The sequence below is a fragment of the Epinephelus moara genome, chromosome 15 (assembly GCF_006386435.1).
Source record: "Epinephelus moara isolate mb chromosome 15, YSFRI_EMoa_1.0, whole genome shotgun sequence".
Taxonomy (NCBI): domain Eukaryota; kingdom Metazoa; phylum Chordata; class Actinopteri; order Perciformes; family Serranidae; genus Epinephelus; species Epinephelus moara.
In genome coordinates, this window is record NC_065520.1 from 3901162 (window position 1) to 3921232 (window position 20071).

General features: G+C 40.9%; 1 protein-coding gene and 1 long non-coding RNA gene across 4 annotated transcripts in view; one reads left to right on the forward strand and one right to left on the reverse strand.

Moving 5' to 3' along the window:
- LOC126401641 (uncharacterized) overlaps positions 1-20071 on the reverse strand; it is a 154354-nt gene that overhangs the window by 43945 nt on the left and 90338 nt on the right. The window lies entirely within an intron of this gene.
- prox1a (prospero homeobox 1a) overlaps positions 1-20071 on the forward strand; it is a 53774-nt gene that overhangs the window by 10197 nt on the left and 23506 nt on the right. For both annotated transcript variants that reach the window (XM_050062962.1, XM_050062961.1), the window contains one exon: positions 7222-7329. In XM_050062962.1, coding sequence (XP_049918919.1) covers positions 7222-7329 — 108 coding nt within the window. The remainder of the gene's footprint in view (positions 1-7221; positions 7330-20071) is intronic.

Genomic DNA, 20071 nt, shown 5'->3' on the forward strand with positions numbered 1-20071 from the left:
GGTCCATTTGCGGGTCCCGTGGGTTATGGGTCGACCCGCGCATCACTACTCAGCTCAGTCTATAAGGCTGTACACAACAGTAAGGCTATAGACATTATATTTTATTCAGGCCGGCAGAACCAGCAGCGCATCGGCTCTACAGTGCATGGCACTGCTGATTAACCATTTTATTGCAGCACAGAGTGTCTGTTTTCAATGTGAAAATCAAAAGAAAGCATAGAATAGTGTACTGAAGGAGACTGTTGTGCCATCACATCTTTTTGTGGTTTGAGAGCAAAGATCCGGTCGCCACTGTGCAAAACGCAATATAATTAGGTCCGAAAAAACCCCGGAGGAGTGCTTCACAAGGAGTCTCTGAAAGGAGCCGAGCCTGGCGTAAAACCGGAGAGAGCAGGCAGCACGGCCACAGCACGCACCCCCGTTCGTTTCTGCTGCTGGTTGAAATCTGGACTCACACTGCCCGTTCGTTTCTGCTGCTGGTTGAAATCTGGACTCACACTGTGTGCTGAATGATTTATTTTGCGGGCACAAAACTATTTTTAGTCGCAAATGCGAGTAAAATGCTCGCATGTAGAGCTCTGTGGAAAACAAATCACCGCCGACAAGTAAAAAGTCATAAATAATAACTTTCACTGCTCAAAGATACTCACATGTCTGGAAAACAAACCACTACAGCAGCATATTGAGTGCCAGGTGGCCAGCGCGCGCCGTTAAGCCCTTTTCACACAGAACGCGCAAAGCGCAGACCTCCGCCGATGAACCCATTCATTGTGTATGTGCTACCGCCAGCGCGCACCGTTATTGGACAGCGCATGGACACTCACAGAAAAGTGCCGCGAGAATAAAAAAAAGAAAAGAAAGAAAGTCAGATTAAATATTCCTTCCGCAACAATTTTAAGACCTTTGAGTAATGAATTTAAGACCAATGTAAGACATTTCTAATGAATTTAAAACATTTCCAGGCCTTACTTTTAGATACATGAATTTAAGACTTTTTAAGACTTTTCAAGGATCCGCGGATACCCTGTTAATGCAACCTCCGCAGCTAGCGTTACCTAGCTCTCCTGCCGATTTCAACAGAAATTCGTATCAAGCCATACTGATGTTTGGCTGATGAATCGGTGCATCCCTACATAAAAGTATTTCAGTCTTTCCTCTTGTTAATTTTAAAATATATTTAACATTAGTAGATTATACATGCTTTTAGAGCAGGACAATATAGCCTAAAATATGCAGTATATAATGATAAATTTTCACATTCACTGTAATGATACCCCCTTTTAAAAAACATCAGCACATGATATTTCCTTCCTCCTGTTGGAGCATTTGACTTATGTGGCCTAACTAATTAAATCCAGATTTAGATACCATATAAAAGAAGCATGTAGTGAGGAATTGGGACACACAGATGTCAGTACATGTTTCGCTGAGCATGTTAAAAACTATGTAGTAAAAGAGTTTATTGGTAATATAAAAACATCCTTTTTTGTTTGTGCAGTTGGAAAGAGTTCATATTGGCAATTTTTTTTTTTTTACAAGAGTCACATTTTTAACGCAGTCAAACACAGCGGCAGCAGGCCGTAGTCAAAGAAAGTCTTTAATATCCATTAATCTGCATTAATTGGTTCCTGGTCTAACCCTCTTGTTTCCTCGCTGAGTGTGGGAGATGAAACAGGCCGCGATGGTTCTTGCAAGGGGGGAAGATTAAACAGGTCGCACGTTGCTCTCTCAAGCTCTTTTAAGTCTTTGCAGCAGGTTGTGGTGTTTAAAGGTGCTGAGAAAGGCTAGTGAGCTCCCTCTTCAACACACACACACACACACTGTCTGAGACACTCTTGTGCTGTTAGGTTCTCTTTCATCACAAAGACTTTGTACATAAACGCTCAAAGCAAATCATATTTCACTGTGTTTATGTGCGTGTGTGTGGGTGTGGGGTAAGACCTTGTTCATAGGAGCTCAAAGCTAATCATATTTCAAAGAGCAGGGGAGAGGAACAGGTGAATGCTTGGCCTTATTGATGGAAGCTTTCTAAATGTCTGCGTGTGTGTGTGTGTGTGTGTGTGTGTGTGTGTGTGTGTGTGTGTGTGTGGGTACACATGAGGTGAATATCTAAAATGTCCACATTGGTTTCCTCTTTACAGTTTAAGCGAGTTGTCTCCCTCCCTGACGTTGTCGATCTCTTCTCGCTTTCATTTGTTGGCCTTCGCTCACAGTTGCTTGGCAGCTGTGTGTGTTTTGCTACCTTTCACAGTGCGCACACACACACACACACACACACACACACACACACACACACACTCGTGTACACACAAACACACCCTCCCTTTCATGGTGTGTGCATGTGGACAGGTGTTTGCAGGTAGCTGTTTATCTTTTCGTGCCTAACCTTTCATATGGAGAGGGCTCTCCCGGCCACTCGGCATGCACACACTTTGGCTCACACTCGCACACAAACAGCCCCACGAGCGCCCACGTGCACGCTTGAAGAACAAAGTGAAAAGAAAAATAAGACTTTGAACCTGACAAATAGGAACTCCTTGCAGCTGTGATGAGGATGTGATCACAGTGTTGTCTTCAAAGCCAATTTAGATGTTGCTTTAATTAAAAAAAGAAATATTTGACACGTCTCTTGATCCTACTGAGCCGTTTCATTCCAAAATGCTCCTCCATTCATTTGGAAGAAAAAAAAGTCTTTGAAATTGGATATTAGTATTTCAAAGATATTGACCACCCTGCTACCCTGCCTTTTTTATTTTGTAGGTTAAAAAAAAATCTAAAATTGTTGTTTTTTTAATTTAGAAAGAAAACAATTTTGATAACTGAAATCCCTCAGCACAAGCTAACTCATTTTTGTAAGAAATGTATCATTTGCCACTATGAATTCAGTCAATTCATTCATTAATATTATTGTATGATGACTTCTGAACAAAGTAGAAAGATACTGCTCGTCCTACAATGATGTCGATGGACAAAACATAGACTGACAACAATTTTGATTATCAGTTGAATTAATCAAATTATTCATCAAATGGAAAGCTGCTGCTGATTTTCCTTGATTTATATCACTGAAAATGAAATATCTTCGGCTTTTGCAGTGTTGGTCTGAGAAAACTAATAATTTGAGGTGGTCAACTTGGGCTCTAAGAGACTGTTACGGACTTTTATTTTGCTATTTTATTACATTTTAGGGACTGATTCAATTGAAAAGATGATCGACTTGCATCCTGTTATCTTAATTACACGTTCATGACATGGGCATGTTTGTGCGTTTAGTTGAGCTGCAATGATTAGTCGTTTCAGCAGAAAATGAGTTGCAAACTACTTACAAGGAAACTTGAAATGATTTATGTCATGACAGTGACAAAATACAGTTTTACTGCACTAACTGCATTACTAGATTAACCTAATTTTCTTAATGAAATGTAATAATGAAATATTATATTGTTAAATCCAAACACTCTGAAGCTTTCTTGGCATCAACTATGTCTTACGTGTAGCTTAAGCTCTCGCTAATATGCCAAACGTCATTGCTATTTTTGCAAATTTTGCATTAACCTTGTTGTTTCCTGTCCTGCTACTTGTGAGGAAAGGGATCCTTTCCAAAAATGAAATTTATGCAATTTCTGTTTGAACTTCTCTTCGTTCTCAGCCTGTCTTTATTCTTGTTTTGTGTCTTTCTCTGCCTCTAGTTTAAGAAGCGCATCCTTGTTTGATTTGCATGGTGGGGATAAAATGGTGACGGCATTGTCGGTGGATTTAAGGCCTCAAGAAAGCCTGGCAGTTAGGTTAAGGTGTTTTGCATCGATCATAGTTCACCTGAGAGGCACTCGCACACACACAAAAACAGTCACACACACACACTCTCTCAGGTCTGTGTATCTTTAATCCTTTGTACAGAGCTGAGCAGATGTCCCCCATTCATTTATGAATTTATCCCCCCTCCCCTCTCTCCCCCTCCCAATCCACCCACCCACACACACACACACACACACACACACACACACACACCTGGCAGCAAGGTCAAGTTACAGCTGATACAGTGAGCCCTGCACAAAACACATACACACACACTCACAGACGCATTCACAGATGTGCATCAGGATGAACACCACACACACAACAATGGGAAAGAAGCAGGAGGAGGAGTGGAAGAAAAAGAACATCAGTTGTGTTGTTTATTCACTGACTCACTTTAGCTACTATCACACGCACGTACACATGCACAACGTCATTTGCTTATTTTCATTATGACATAGCTTCAGACTGTTTACTCTGAGTCATGCTCATGTGGTTTTAGTTTGTGTGTGTCCGTAGAAAACAACACAGGGAGCAACAAGTGAACACAATGTATGATCTGCCCGTACGCACGGACAGTTGACAGGTTGGTATGAATGTTAACTAGGTGATGGTGTTGTTGTCCGTTGACCTGACGTATCTGCTGCTAAATGAATGATGGATGATGATACCGCTCACCTCCTGCGGCAGTTATTGAGACAAAATGTTGTGTTGTGACACCATGGTCATTTGTGTAGTCAGTAACAGTAATGACAGTACAGACAGTAATGTAGTCAGATTACTTTTTGTGATACAATTATTTAGAATCTTGGGAACTTGGGGACTTTTTAAGATTTTTTTAATGTCACTTGGCAGGAAATTCAAGACTAATTTTTGCACCAAATTTTATGGAACCAACATAGGGTTAGGGACAATTTTAGCCAAATGTTAAATATGACATAAACATTACTTTTCTTGTGTCATGGCGGAGACAAAGGTAGAACAGAAGTGGGGAAATACCTGCTGTTTGTTAGTGAGTTGCGTTGGCGATTGTGTGTTTCTTGCTCTGCATGTGGGATTCAACTGCCTTAATTACTGTTGTGCCGAGCTGGAAAAACTTTTTGCATAAAACACACTGAGTCTCTTATGCATTGCCTTTTACTGGTTTCAGGCATCCGGGAAATTTTGGTTAAATGGCCAACTTTGGTTGAACGCTCACTTCCCTGTGTCGTCCATTTAATAAGACTGATTTTAAGACACATTAATAGCAGTTAAGGCCTCACTTTTAGATTAATTAATGCCTTTAAAACTTTCTACAGATCAGCAGGAACACACTGTTTTAATCTTTTTCAACGTTTCCTTTTTGTCAGCACATTTACGTTTTAGGACAACATTAAAAATACAGTAAACAAACTAACCCCACAACTGGTAACTGGTAAACCACACCCAAGTCCCACCAGCTAATAGACAGTTACAATTTCTTGAATATCCTTGTTTCCATGTAGATAATGGATTTGAGTATAAAATGAAACATTTATAGTGAATAAATAATATAATAATAAAATTTCCTCCTCTGCTTCCTGATGCTGCTGCTTCTCTCTTTTTCTTTACACTTTATTCACTTCTGTTCTCTCCCTCTTTTCCCGATGGCTGATGCCACTCTGTCCCTCTCTCTCTGTACCTCTTTCCAGCCATATAGGGCCCCTGGGGTTTCTGAATGTGTATGTGTGTGTGTGTGTGTGTGTGTGTGTGTGTGTATGAGTGTGTGTTTGTCTGTGTGCTAATTGACCTTGCAGGGGGTTCCATTGATTGCCTCATCTTCTCTGATAGATTATAGGGCTGTTAATGTGGTGGGGAAATGGCAACGTGGTGGGGCACAGCTGTTGTCACACACAAACACACACCTTCACAAACACACACCTTCACAAACACACACACACACACACACACACACACACACACACACACACTATGTGCCCCTGCAACCAGGGCCTCTACAATTATTATTTTCCTTGTTGAGACAGTGGGATAGACACCGGGGCTGCAGAGGCGGCGAGATGCAGGAGTGAATGTGGGATTTGATCCAAAGCCAGCAGGTGCTCGTGTTTGCTTTTGCTTTGGATGTAAAATGGCAACGATACCAGAGAACTGGGTTTCTCTTGTTGTATCTCTGAATTTTCTCTGGTTTTAACAGTAGTTTCGTCACCCTCCACTTTTACTGGAGTGGTCACTTCTCGCTGTGACATGTGAGAAATAGAAAAGAAAAATTACTTAGTATACTGCACTAATCTATGATGCCTCATATAGGCAGAGCCGGAGGAGGGGGGTAATATTCAGAGAAAAAAAACTTGTGAGATCAAAGTCGTAAATTTACAAGAAAAAAAAAAACTTTAATACTCTCTGACATTACAAAGTCATTCATTTGGTTGGGTCTAGCACAGGACTTTGACCTAGGAGACTGGGGTTTGTGTCCTGTGTGAGTCAACGTTGGCTTATTAGTTTTTAGGATGTGTAAAACTGCTGACTGCACACTGTGGAAATAAACGTTAGTGGAATAGCTGAAAAGTGTTGTTCTTTATAACGCCATATTTTGACGTTGAGAGACTTCCCAGGAAACGTCCAGCCAAGCCATGTAACATCTCTGACGTCACCACAAGTTTCATAACTTTTTAACCATATCAAGACGTCTTGATTTGACATTTAAACAACGTTTTTCAACGTCTCAATGTTTGCTGGGTTTCCCTGTTCACTGGTGGCATCTGTCTTGTACTGAGGTTGATTCAACCTCGCAAAGTGAAGTGATGAGGTTCCTCGACAAGAAAAAGTTTAGTTTTTTTTCCTCGCTTATTCATGACTTTAATCTGGGAAACTCTGAGCTTCTGATTAGCTTGAGTTTCTGATCAGCTTTTCTTTTCTTTTTGATAACCTGACACTTTAGCAAATCACCAAACACTCACAGGAAAACGGCCATCTCTCAGTGGACCTAATGGTACTTCCATATGGTTCCTCTAGCATTTTGCTCATAAGTTGAGCAAAGCTATCTTGAGCTATCTGAGACTTTCTCTCAGCTCAAATCAATGTTGTCTGAGTCCTGCCAGAGGGTTATACTCAGATTGTAAGATGACAGTTGGAGATTTGGTGTCACCATAGCTCCTCACTAGTAATGCAGAACTGCTTTAGAGAAGCTGCATGCACCATTCTTTGCAGCATATAACAGGTGTGGTTGTTGCTGTGGTGCAGCCAACATAACAGATTCTCATTCCAAAATATCACATAAAGCGATGCTACAAATGAAGCTGATGACAATGTGCACTGTCTGAGAGAAAACAGAACATTTTTTGAGGCTTTACTAAGACTTGAGGTCCTCTAAAATTTCCCTCTGCAGTGTTCCTCCAAAGTTTTTTGTGAAACAACTGCTTGCTGTTTCCTTAACATTTCCTCATTCAGATTCAGGAGGGCTTGTCTCCCAACCACCTGAAGAAGGCCAAGCTGATGTTCTTCTACACCCGCTACCCTTCCTCCAACATGCTCAAAATATTCTTCTCAGATGTCAAGGTAAGACTTTGCCCTGTCTTTTTCTTCTTTTTAGTGTTTCTCCTGTTTATAGTCTTTTGTAAACCTATTATCACTGTTCTCTCCAGATTCTGGCTTTCTTTTTATACTCTGTCTTTTTTTACTTGTCTTTACTGATATTTTTTGCATAATTTCCAGTGAACCATTCGGCTTGACTCGATTTAACTAATTTTCGGTATCAGGTCCTTTTTTGTCTATTTAGTTTTCCATTGCAGTTATTACCCCCTCAGTGTAGGTGAGACTCTCAGCTGACTACGATAGTGACACTGCATGAAACTGCTGTGACATCACTTTCAACTCAACACTTGTTGGATCCTTTTATCTGCAACAATGTCTGCACCTCATCAATTGTACGGCATAGTTACAGTCGCTATTGACGGTAGTTTGGCTATTTAAGAATGGCAGGTTTGTGATGTCCCGTGTTGTGCAAATGATGATTCTAGTGACTATTCTGGCTGACAAATCAATCAGTCAATGGAGTGCATTGTTTTAACTGCCGTCTACAATCAGCTCAGCTCGCTTGGAACCTTGATTGGCTAATAGAAAACCAAAAAAAAGTGAGTCGAGTTGAGTAGGGTACAGTGGAAATGTGGTGTTTGTTTTCATCTTGAATATAATGTAATTATCCCTCCATTGATTATAGTAGATGAAGAGGTTTTTAGGAGTAAGATCAAAACTATGAAAGACAGCTTAAACTGGATATACTCTGTACGGAAAATGCTTAAACTATTTTCTTGTTTACTGGACACACTTATCATTTGATCATGCCAGGACAAATGATAAGAGTGTTAAGAGAGCTCTGGGTGATAAGATTTTGCTCTTTGATGATCAAAACTAGATACAGAAAAGGTCAGGTTTGTATTATGATTACAACTGAGCCAGGTTGAGATCAAATCCACAGTGGGCATGTGCACTATACAGTTGTAAGGAGATCGAACAGAGAGCAGGGGAAAGTGACTCATTCCTTGACTTGTATAGACAAGAGATATGAAAAGCACTGCAGTCAGTGTGGGGCCGAGATTGGACATAAAACAATGGAAATTCAAAGGCATCTTTCGAATCAAAAATCAGTGACAGATGGGGCAGATGAGTTGTTGTAAACAGGTATGTGTCTTTGTGTGAAGAATTTGCTTTTTAGATTTGGTCACATCACAGTTTTTTTTATTGTTCATGAGTGTTTTCTGATCTCATTCCTCAACAACTTTCACCATCACATATCCTCACACTCGTCTTTTTGTGATTTATGTGCATTTTGTTGTCTGATATTTTTCTGTTTTCGTAGGCTATTATTCCATTACTCTGTATATATGTGTGTGTCTGTTACCCTATAACGCAGATGGGTGTTCCAGTCTGTCACATCTTTGTAGCATAATTAGAGTTTCTGGCCTTAATCGGCCTGGGGTTGGAGGGGGGGTGTTAACGCCCACTTTCCCTCTCTCACACACACACACACACACACACATTCCCGACCTCAACCTCTATTTCCCTTTCACCCAAAACACACACACATGCAACAACTATTTCACTCTCACTCTCGCTCACATAAAATGAGAAGTTGAACTTTTCTTTAAAACACTGAAACCAGACAAGTAATGTCACCATGAGCGTTTGACAGATGACAGGATGCACAGGTAGTGAGGAAGAAAAAGGACAAGGAAATAAAATCAGATGGAGTACGGTAAGACAAGAAAAATAAGTTGGAAGGAAAAAGGAGATGATGGAAAGTATATGTGCGTGTGTGTGTGTTTCATGGGGTTTTGAGAAGATGTTAGCGGGAGCAAAGGGAGGGGCTGACAAACAAATGAAAGGGATGACAACAGAACAACAGCTTTATAACAAAGGCGCTGATTGTTTTGTGTTTACAGGCTGCTACGCGTTTTGCAAAGGAGCATACGGCTCCTCGACGGATTCAGGACGCTGTATTCAAATGAGCAGCCACACACACACACACACACACACACACACACACACACACACACATACACCAGCTGCCCTTTGGCTCATATCTGTGGTGACCACTTCCTCGTGGCAGTGCCACATCCTCATCGGCTGCCATGGCAACAAGGGTCGCTGGGACACCAGGTTGCTAGGCAAACACAAGGTTGCTAAGCCTACCTGCTCCCAGTACATGCGAGTGAGAGTCTGATTTGTCATTAACTGGGAGTCCATTAATGGAAACTGGTATCACAGTGCCCAGTTACACATTTAGTGTCACGGTTTAGTGTTACTGAGAAAATAAAACCGGAAAATGCTTGTGAAAAAACCAACATGTTTTAAAACTTTTTAATATCCCCAAAAGTCACATTTCATTGCGTAAAATTACAATTTAGGTAAGAGTGCCAAAAATGACTGATAGAGGTGTAAATTCGTCATGATGAACAATTCGACATTTGCTGATATGACAAAGTCTGTCACAGTACGATTTTGATTCAATTCAATTTTGGGGCCCAGGACTGATATGAGATGGTTTCAGTAAATATCCTCATCGTCCTTTTTTGGCTGCTAGGATTATCTGCCTGCCTGTTGTTTAGGAAGGAGGTGTGCTTGGACGGAAATGGTAACGCAGATGTGCCATAGTAATTTCAAAATAAAGCTGTATCATAAAGTTTGATATGAATCAATTTTTTTAACTTTGCATGGATGATATTCAATCATTGATCATTGAATCTATATTTATCCAGACCAATGAATCGTTACGCCCTTAATAACTGACAGTGATGATCCTACAGATGTTGTAAATAAATTAACTCTGAGACACTGTCAAATGGAAACCTTAAAGGTCTCCAAGAATGTCGCCACAAAATTACACACCGCATCATCTTCAGCCTAAATACGATATAATACATACATGCTGCACAGTGCTTCTCATCCAGGAAGAGCTTCAAGCTTCAAATTGCATTCGACTTTTCTCTGTGTTACACCTACACCATTTTGAAAGCAGTGAATGTGCTGAATAAATAAAGTAAGTGGTTGTACATTTATGCTGGCATTCCTTTCAAATTTGCAGGCTTCACTTTTTCTGAAAACCTCTGAGCCAAAGACTGTAAATGAATGAACATCTCCCAACATCTCAATGTCAAGATTAGTAGTGATTTAAAACTGATACGTGCTGACATTGAACATTTTGCATAATCAGCTTACTTATCACGCCTAAGTCATACTTTAAATTATCTGAGGAAAGATGCTTAATATGTATGTGGCCAAATAAACAGTGGCTTTAGGGTTTAATTTGGAAAATTGATGAATTAGGACTAATGAGTTAATACATAGGTTCAGTTTATGAGTTTATCTCTTGGAGATTGATATTAGCTTTAAAACAATTAATCTAATCTCCAATCTGTGGGTTTATCTCCAAATTGATATTCAATTAATCTCCCTCATCTCAATAAACATGGATTTAGATAAGAAGATATTTGGCCTGAAACTTTGCTCAGCAGATGGACAGTATTACAGGCTCGACCTGTAAATGAAGTCACAGCCACACACAGCGGGATTTATCGGAATGAAAACATTTTTCTATTGGAATTTAGTGTCGGAGCTATAAGGACTGACAGTCACTGTGTGGCAGATAAACACAAGACCATGAATACCAGATGCACTTTCTTTAAGTTTAGTCACAAGTTACAATCCATAAGATTAGTTTGATGCAGCTCTGTTATGTGGTTTGAGGAGTGAGGAGAGTGAACAGTAAAAGTCTAATATCAGTTAGATAAAATAAAAAACAGTAACGCTGAATTTTGAGTATACATTATTTTGTATGAATCCCTTGTGCATAAGAAGGCCATTTGAATCCAGCATGGGAATGGCAGACCCCGCCACTAACAATGAAAACAGCTACATAGTAAACTAATGTAACTTAATTTAAATATTGCAGAAAAAATGCAGACAAATAGAATAAAATACAAAATTTGATTGCATGAAAATCATAAAGATTATAAAATAAAATATTTTTTCTCTTAAAGTGAGCAAATCTCCTAAAATAAAATACAAAAGCAACAATTCATCACTGGCTGGCTGTCCCTCATTACTTGAAACCTTTCTTACTGTATATGCATACCGTATATTCTGCCCCAAACCCAACCATCCCTACTGACTGAGTCACAAACGTAAAGTTTTTTTTTGTTGTTGTTTTAAATGCTAAGTAATTTTCATAAACAGCTGTTGTTTTAGCAAACGTTACAAGAAAAAGTGCAGTTTTGGAGGGACTATTTTCACATGCGGAGGAATACACATTTTGTGCTTTTGTGGGCATTTACAGCATGACTGTGCATGTGTGATTGACTTAAAATTAACTACAGTGTGTGTGTTCCTGGTAATAAAGGAACATGTCACCCTGTGCAACAGCATGGCTCATTGAGTTTTTTTGTACAACAATGCGGCTCTATGGCACAGAGGAATATCAGCCTTGCAATACTTATTAGGAGCTAATGTTGGTTTTGTTCTTTTCATGGGATTTGTTCACAATAAGAAGAATATATCGAGAGTCTTTAAGAAAATTACAGTTACTTATTATTCACATTTTATGCAAATATTGGTTTATATTAAAATTTAGTTTTAATTGAGTCGTAATCCCAGTTAATCCACCATATTTATCTGTGGGAGGAACTCCGCAGATATTATTTCGCTTAATAAAAAAATGAATCATGGATAATCCTATTTGTGATGAGCGAGGCTGCTCTTTTCAAGGCTTTGGTTGTGTGTGTGTGTGTGTGTGTGTGTGTGTAGGACTGAGTAGAAGAGCGCACCCTGTTGCTGTCTGTCTCTGTATGTGTGTGTGTGTCTTGTTTCATTGTCCTATTGCATTCATTACCCCTTCATCATTACCATATTTCCAAAATCCGGGTCAATGTCTCTTTCTCTTTCTCTTTCTCTTTCTCACCCTCTCTCTTACTCCTGCTCCCCCTCCTCCCCCCTTCTTCCCTGGGAACAATAAGTAGCATGTGTTAGAAGGATCAGGCAGATTCACTGTAAGGGAATTAGGGCCCTGAATGGCTTCCCCTAATTGGACTTGAATGGACTTTGTCTATGGGAAACTGGTTCTTAAAGATGAGCCTCTTACGCACAATGGCCGCCTCGCTCTGTGTGGGAAGTGGGTTGAGCTGACAACTGTTTTAGGCACAGATGAGCAAGCACGCACATACACATTAACACACACGGGATCTTAATTGCGTAGTGAAAGCGCTTGCCTTCTGACCAGACAATCATATATGTAAGCATGAGACGCTTAGGTCTTTGCCGTCTTGTCTTGAGAGAGTCAGTGAGAGTAATTAAGACCTCGTTAAGACTGGAGGAGTTAGGATTAATTAGACGCTTGCTTGCTCAGGGAGCTCCTTCCGATTCGCACACACTCTCACTCGCAAGTTCCCTGCCAGCTGAGGTTTTCTTTTTTTTTTAAACATACACTCAGTCTAACACACACTGTACGCAAAGCAGTGACACATTTATCAGCGAGAGCCCTGAAGACTCTTGCCTTGAGAGGCTGAAATGACATCTTGATGCCGCCGTCTCAGCAGGAATCAATTAGTGTCCAACCCACCTCTCACCCGTCTTGTCAATTAGAGCTACACAGGCAATTTGGCAACATCAGGATGTGAACCAGCAACAGCTCGTCTACTGATACAGATACAGTATAACTGAAAATCAGTAATTACCACAGTGAAGTGTTTGAATCCTCTGGATAACAAAGCATTGAAATCTGTTAATGTCTTTCATAAATCGTGAAGACTGAATATGTGAAGGCTGAGATATGTAGCATGAAAAGATATATTATTATTTAGGCTGTCGTTAAATACAGCCTATACAGAATACAGAAAATGTTAGAGCTTCTTTTAATTGCTTGGTAATTTAAAAATAGAGATTGAAACAGAGCAGCTACTGTTTTGTGAGCAACAGGGTTACTAAGGCCTTGAAATAATTTGTAGTCTGCTTTTTTTGTCTTTCTGGGAAAATAATCTAGCAGGAGTCTGTGTTAAAGGGACAGTTACCCCAAAATCTGAACAATTTTTCCTCTAGTCTGCCTTCTCTCCAAAATAATAGAACTAGATGGCACTTGGCCTTTGTGGTGCTCAAAGCGCCACAAAAAATGCATTTGATAAACTAAACAGCAATGTCTCTTTCCAGAAATCACAACCTGGTTATTGAAGATAATCCACAGACCTTGTTGTGAGTAGTTTCATGTAGGAACTATTTGCTCTCTACCGAACTACACCCACCAACAGTATCACCGTGCAGAAGGAAACGTGCATCTACTCATGGATGAGAGGCTTGTTCTCGTGACAGCAGAAGATGTAAACATTAATGGCATCCTCCTTGCATAAGCTGTTATGTTAGCTAGCTCAGTGCTGCTAAGTGTGCTAGGAGTAGATGTATGCTTCCTTGCACTGCACGATGATATAGCTGGCAGGTGTAGTTTGGTGGAAAGAAAATAGTTCTGGTACAAAACAAATATAAAAAGTCAAAATGTGGCCATTGATAACTTGCAGATTTTGGGGTCTTAAAGACAACTAAATTATTTTAAAGGTCCAGTGTGTAAGAATTTAGGGGGATTTAGTGGCATCTAGCAGTGAGGAGTGCAGATTGCAACCAGCTGAAACGTCCAAGAACACAAAATTGAATCCACATAGTATCTCCATACTGCTCATCCGTAGTGATCCAAGTGTGCTGCAGCCCCAACATAAAAAGTTGTTTCGAAAAACGTCATATGAACTCTGTTTTTAGCCTCACTGTAGCCTGTAGCTCTGNAGCAAAGCTCATGCTTTTGCTGGTCTCGCGCGAGCGCGCACACGTGAACGCGGAGCACAGAGAAGCAGTCAGAGCTACAGGCTACAGTGAGGCTAAAAACAGAGTTCATATGACGTTTTTCGAAACAGCTTTTTATGTCGGGGCTGCAGCACACTTGGATCACTACGGATGAGCAGTATGGAGATACTTTGTGGATTCAATTTTGTGTTCTTGGAAATTAGTCTGGGGCGCCGTCTGCCATTAGGTGTGCTAGCCACTGCCCCCGCCGATCTCCGCAAGGGATGTGAGGACTCTAAAACTTCACCAGGGCCTCCATCGGCATATGGGTGACTAGATAATGGCTGAATTTTCATTTTTGGGTGCACTATCCCTTTAATATGTGCTTACTTTTTTTCTTTCTGAAATGATTTAAACTGGTAAAAAAAATAAAAAATAATAATAATAATTGTCCAATGCTGTACAGCTCATCAGAGACAGATCGCTCGCCCAGCACCTGTTAATGTGTTTTCACCTTTTTTCTCCGTTAACTTAAGATCCAGACGTTCAGGGGGTTTTTACCGGGAGCTGAATTCTCCACAGAGGTCTGTTCCTCTCCAAAACAAACAGACCAGGTGATTTAAACCAATAAAGACACTGAACAAAACAGTTTCATGTGAAAAAAAATGGTGTTTTTCCAAAACTGCTGGTTGCGGAGGGGCTGCAAACTATGGTGGCCGACACAATGACGTGAAAATGCAAATAGCGCTATCTAGAGCCAGTGTTTGTTATTTTCTGTTCTGGGCTACTGTAAAAACATGGCGGTGCAGCATACTCCATGGATAAGGGTTTGCTCCCTATGTAGATAGAAACAGTTCATTCTATGTTTACAAAAAACATTTTTATTTTCAGGTGATCATATACTAAAGAAAACCTACTTATTATACTGTAATATATTCAAATTCTGCAAACATATCCCCCTAAATCCTACACATGTAACCTTTAAGGTGTAAATATGGATAAAATCCTATCTGTGCTACCAGTTAACGGTGGCCTATATTCAGTTATTTCTATATGCCACACACAAAACTTAGGCCAAACTTCTTCCATTAATGACATACAAAACCAAAAATGACCATGAACTGGAGGAGCACTTGGAGAGTGCAGCCCTCTGCCGAGGCCAAATACTCTATCTCACAATGTTAATAAAAGTAAAAACTAATTTGTGTGTCTGCCCATGATTCAGATCAGCTCCAAATTTAAAGAGGTTCTTCCTTGGCCCATGCTTCACCCTTTCACCAAGTGCCGGAAGTCTTTCTGTAATCCTGCTGGCAAACACACAAACAAACAAACCAAACTGATATCATAACCTCCTTGGCAGAGGTAACTATGAACTGTATGACTATGAAATAGGGATTTTGTAAAATGAAAAACTTCCCACACACACACACCTTCCCTGCAGTGTATACTGTCTAGTGAAGCAGAAATGCACCAAAACATGATTTGAAAAAGTTCCTACAACAGCTATTCTTCCAGGATCCACAGGAAACCTTCAGTGTTACAACTTGTAGATTTATGTTGATTGTGCACATTCACACTGTCCTCTATAAAAATGTGCCGAGCTACAACGAATCTGGTTGAAGTGGGCAGATTCTTAAAGGATGTGTGTGTTTGCCCTTCCAACATGTCCTGGGGGGGGCTGACAACACCCGCCATCAAGGGAAGGAGAGGGGGGGTTGAGGCACCCTGACACTTTCTCTGACACTCTCTCTTTCCCCCTTTTGGTTGTAAACAGAAAATGGCATTCCTCAAGCTCAGCATTTTGCCCCCCCCCTCCATTCTCTTTCTGTCTTTTGTCTCTTGCCTCTCTTGTTTTTTTGGATTGTGCTGATTGTGATGAGCTGGACGGGACAGTGGGTGGGTGAGAGGGCAGGTGGTGGGATGGCTGGGTGTATGCATGTGTGTTTGTGTCTACATGTGAATTCACTCCTGAAATATCTGCCTTTTGAAAGACAATTATCAGGTTGAGAACCACACTTGACAGTTAGAGATTATACCTGCACCCAAAAAGGTGATACACTGCAGCTCTTACAGGATGCAACAGCTGTGGTTTGTCCTCTGATTTGCATGTCCGAAAGAGGAACCTTTACAAAGAATTAGTTGTAAACTACAGATGGAAAGAGCACTTATACTGTTGTTATACTCTCTAAAGAGGAACGTAGTTCTGCCATCATCAGTTTGATACAGACAATTTTTGGGAGGTTGCTGTGGCAATTGAGTCCCTCAAACACAGAGTACAGCATCATTTCAACACACAGACCTAAAAGACAATCAGACTAAGTGGTAGAGTTTTGAGGCAAAGTCCGTGTTGCAGGCAGTTTGTCCCTGTGGCTAACTGGGGTACTGCAAAAAAAGTACCACTGGCACTTTCGGCCACGGAGAGTAAAACCATGCCACATTGATTTGCTTTTCCATCACAAGTTAAAATGCACTGAACTGTGCCAAGTCGCACCCAAAATTGACAATCTCGGAAGCCAGGCCAAAGCATGCCTGACTGCCTCCAGGCTGGTTGTGGTGATGTCAGATGAGCTTTGCTTTAATTATTAATAATGCAAATAAAGAAGCCGTCAGATGAGAGATGTATATTTCATATGCATGGAAATTAAAAACTACCAGTAACTTAAAAGGTGAAATATTTTCGTACATGTTAGTTGACATTGTGAATCAATCAACACCCCTTAGTTGTCAATATGACAACCTTGGCCATTTCTTTTGCTTTAATTGGCTTTCTTGACTTCAGTGACAAATGGATCTTCAAGTACTTAAAAAATGTATATGAATTTAAAACAGATTATACAAATATTTTATTTCCTCACTCTGAGGAAAAAAAAGGGGCAGAGCCATGTTCTGGTGCACTCTAGCAGCACTATACCAACAGTATGCTTGAGCCATTGCAAGCAAGCTGGAGGAGATGTGTATCCAGCGTACATCCGTGCAGTGCTCCAGAACCTGGAAAAACAATTTTTATACATATGTCATCATAATCATGGCTCCAAACTAATGTGGTGAATGGTTTGGTTTATCATCAAGTACTTTAGTTGTTTTACTAAAATAGAAAATAAAGGAAGCCTGCAAATAATAGCATTTGAGAAGCTAAAGCCAGTGAATTTGGGGCTATTTCTTTCTCATACATGACTTTTACAAATCTGTAGATTATCCAGTTCTTTCATGGTCAGGAGAGAGGCACTAATGTGCTGCAGAAACAACCCAGGAAGACAAATTACCTTCTTGGTGTACATACAGTTCTCATAATACATCTGTGGACTTGATTCCTAGGGCTCTAGTTTCCCGGCGCAGCACAGGGTGGCGCAGGGTGGCGAACCCCGCGCAGAGCTAGTTTCGAGGCGCACTCAGTTTGGTAGTTTGGCAGAGGTGCGCTAAGATGGGTGTGGCGGCGCAGCAGGGGGAGGTGTCGACAGATCCAGCTTGGCGCAGTGACAGTTTCGTGCCAAAAGGCTTCGCCGAAGGTGCGCTAAGAGCTCGCCAGCTGAAACCAGGTCTACTGTCAGCGCAGGCGGAGTGCAGCCGGTGTAAGCCGAAGTTTGGCTGACCAGCGGACAGTGCACACACGTCACCAAAACCTCACAGGCAGGTTTCCAGAATGTCAGGCACATTAACAATGAAATAAATAGCCACAAAAAACACTATTCAATGCAACTATCTGCAATCAGCACATAAATGTATCTCTATATTGACTGTCCCGTCACATCTGATGTCAGACCAAAGGGGATTGGCACCGTTTGGCACGTTTGGCACGCGTAATGGAAACCCAACTTGATTAACACAGCTGCAAACTAATGAGTTCACATTCCTCTCAGCCAACCACAAACAGCCACAGCATCAGATAGGGAGTATATATTCAGCACACCATTGATTTACGATTGTGGTGACCTCCTCCCAGGCTACTTTTGCATCATCAGCCCGTGGAGGTCTGCTCGCAGTTACGTATATTCGGACACTGCGAGCTTGGACCTCCCGGACCAAAACATTAGTTTCCTCCTGGGAGGAGTTTGGCCGTCTGACGCTGCTGCTCTCTTCTGCCATGGCGAATTGAGTAAACTCTCATTACGCCTTCGCGCAGCACATTTAAGGGCAAGGAGAGGGGCTCATTTGATTGGTGTTTCGCCCGGTCTGCGAAACTAGAGGCCCTACAGTTCGATATACAACCTTAACATGTGATACATTATGCACTGCACAATGTAGTGGAAATGTGGGAACTTTAACTTTCAACAACACTGTGGGTAATGTGTGTTTAGGTTTCGGCACAAAAAACACTCAGTTGTGATAAGGAAAAGATTATGTTTTGGCTTAAAATTCCTGTTTTTGATGGTACAATCCCTGCTTGAAACGCAGCGAAAATACAACCGCTTTTCGTGGCACTGTCCCTGGTGGAAACACAGCGATGGGTTGCTAAAAAACATGCGCATTTGGTAACTAAAAAGCTGCTGGAAGATGCAGTGATGACTGGCTACAAAACAAAAAGTGGTGTGCAGCTTGGCAGCTGTCTCGCCTAAGTGTCACGCCATCCATCTGTCCCTCCACCTACTTGTTACAAAGTCAGCTCATATACATAAAATAAGAAGTTCGTTACTTTAGAAACGTTGAAATGGTACATTTTAACCATACAAATGTAACTTATCCATGGTTTGCAGAAACGTACAATGCCAACATTTTCTTCTGGCGACTGAGCAGTAGACTTGACTTATCTAATACAGGAAACTTTTATAATGTATAGAGTTATTTCTATAAAATCATGCGCTGGTTTTATTTTTCTTTGATTTGACGATTTGAAGAATTTGTGTAATCTTCTATTTGCCTGTCAAAGGTTGTCGTGATGGTTTGTGATATAAGATTAGACAGAAGAAGTGTTGGGGTGTTGGTGGCTTACTGGGTAGAGCAGGCGCCCCATGTACAAGGCTGTTGCCGCAGCGGCCCGGGTTCGAATCCAGCCTGTGGCCCTTTGCTGCATGTCATCCCCTCTCTCTCTCCCCCCTTCACACTTGGCTGTCCTATCCATTAAAGGCAAAATGCCCAAAAAAAAATCTTAAAAAAAAAAAATACAGATGAAGTGTTGAATGAGTAACTGTGTGTTTGTGTGTTAACTGCTGAGTTATCATGTTCATTTCGTGCTACTCTTTTATGGGTCAAACCCCCCCCACACATACACACACACACTTTCCCCTCCTGTCACTATGCTTTGTAAGACCAATTCCCTTTTCTTCTGTTCTCCACACACACACACACACACACACACACACACACACCAAGCCTCCCAATTATGTTCCATTATGTCACCCCCTCTGACCGCTCTTGAAAAAATATCTCTTTCCCTCTCCGTCACCCTCTGCTCATCTCTGTCTCTGCATTCCTTTTTCCATGCTGCCTCCCTCCATTCATCGCTCCCTCTTTCTTCCCCCCATTTCTCCCTCTGTCGCTCATCCCTTGTTCCTGTGAGACAATGTCTTGTAACAATACCGAGCTTAATCTCCGTATCAAAGCCGTTTTTCCCCTTCACCGAACACACACACAAACACACACATGCACTTTCACTGGGCTGTTTTTTTTCCCCCTCCATGTCTTTTTTTTGTTATGAGAAAAGGATGAAAATGCAAAAGGGCACAGATATCACACACTGTGCTAATATTCTAGATGTTACATTATAAAATCCTACAAATGATGTGCTTAGAACCTGCAGTGATCACATGCTTATACAAATATATTTAATTTTTTTGAGTTTGGTGTGCATAATTATTTTCTGAACTGATTTTCATCTATTTAGTTCTCTACATTTGAGAAAGACCCAATGACCCAATCAAATACAAAATATCTGGCAATTTAAAAGTGGGAATAAATGACAAAAATCAACCACAACACTTTATTAATGTAGTATTTAAAAGTCTAATTTGTCAACAGCTCTTTTCCAGAGCAAATTACTTTTCTTTTGGGT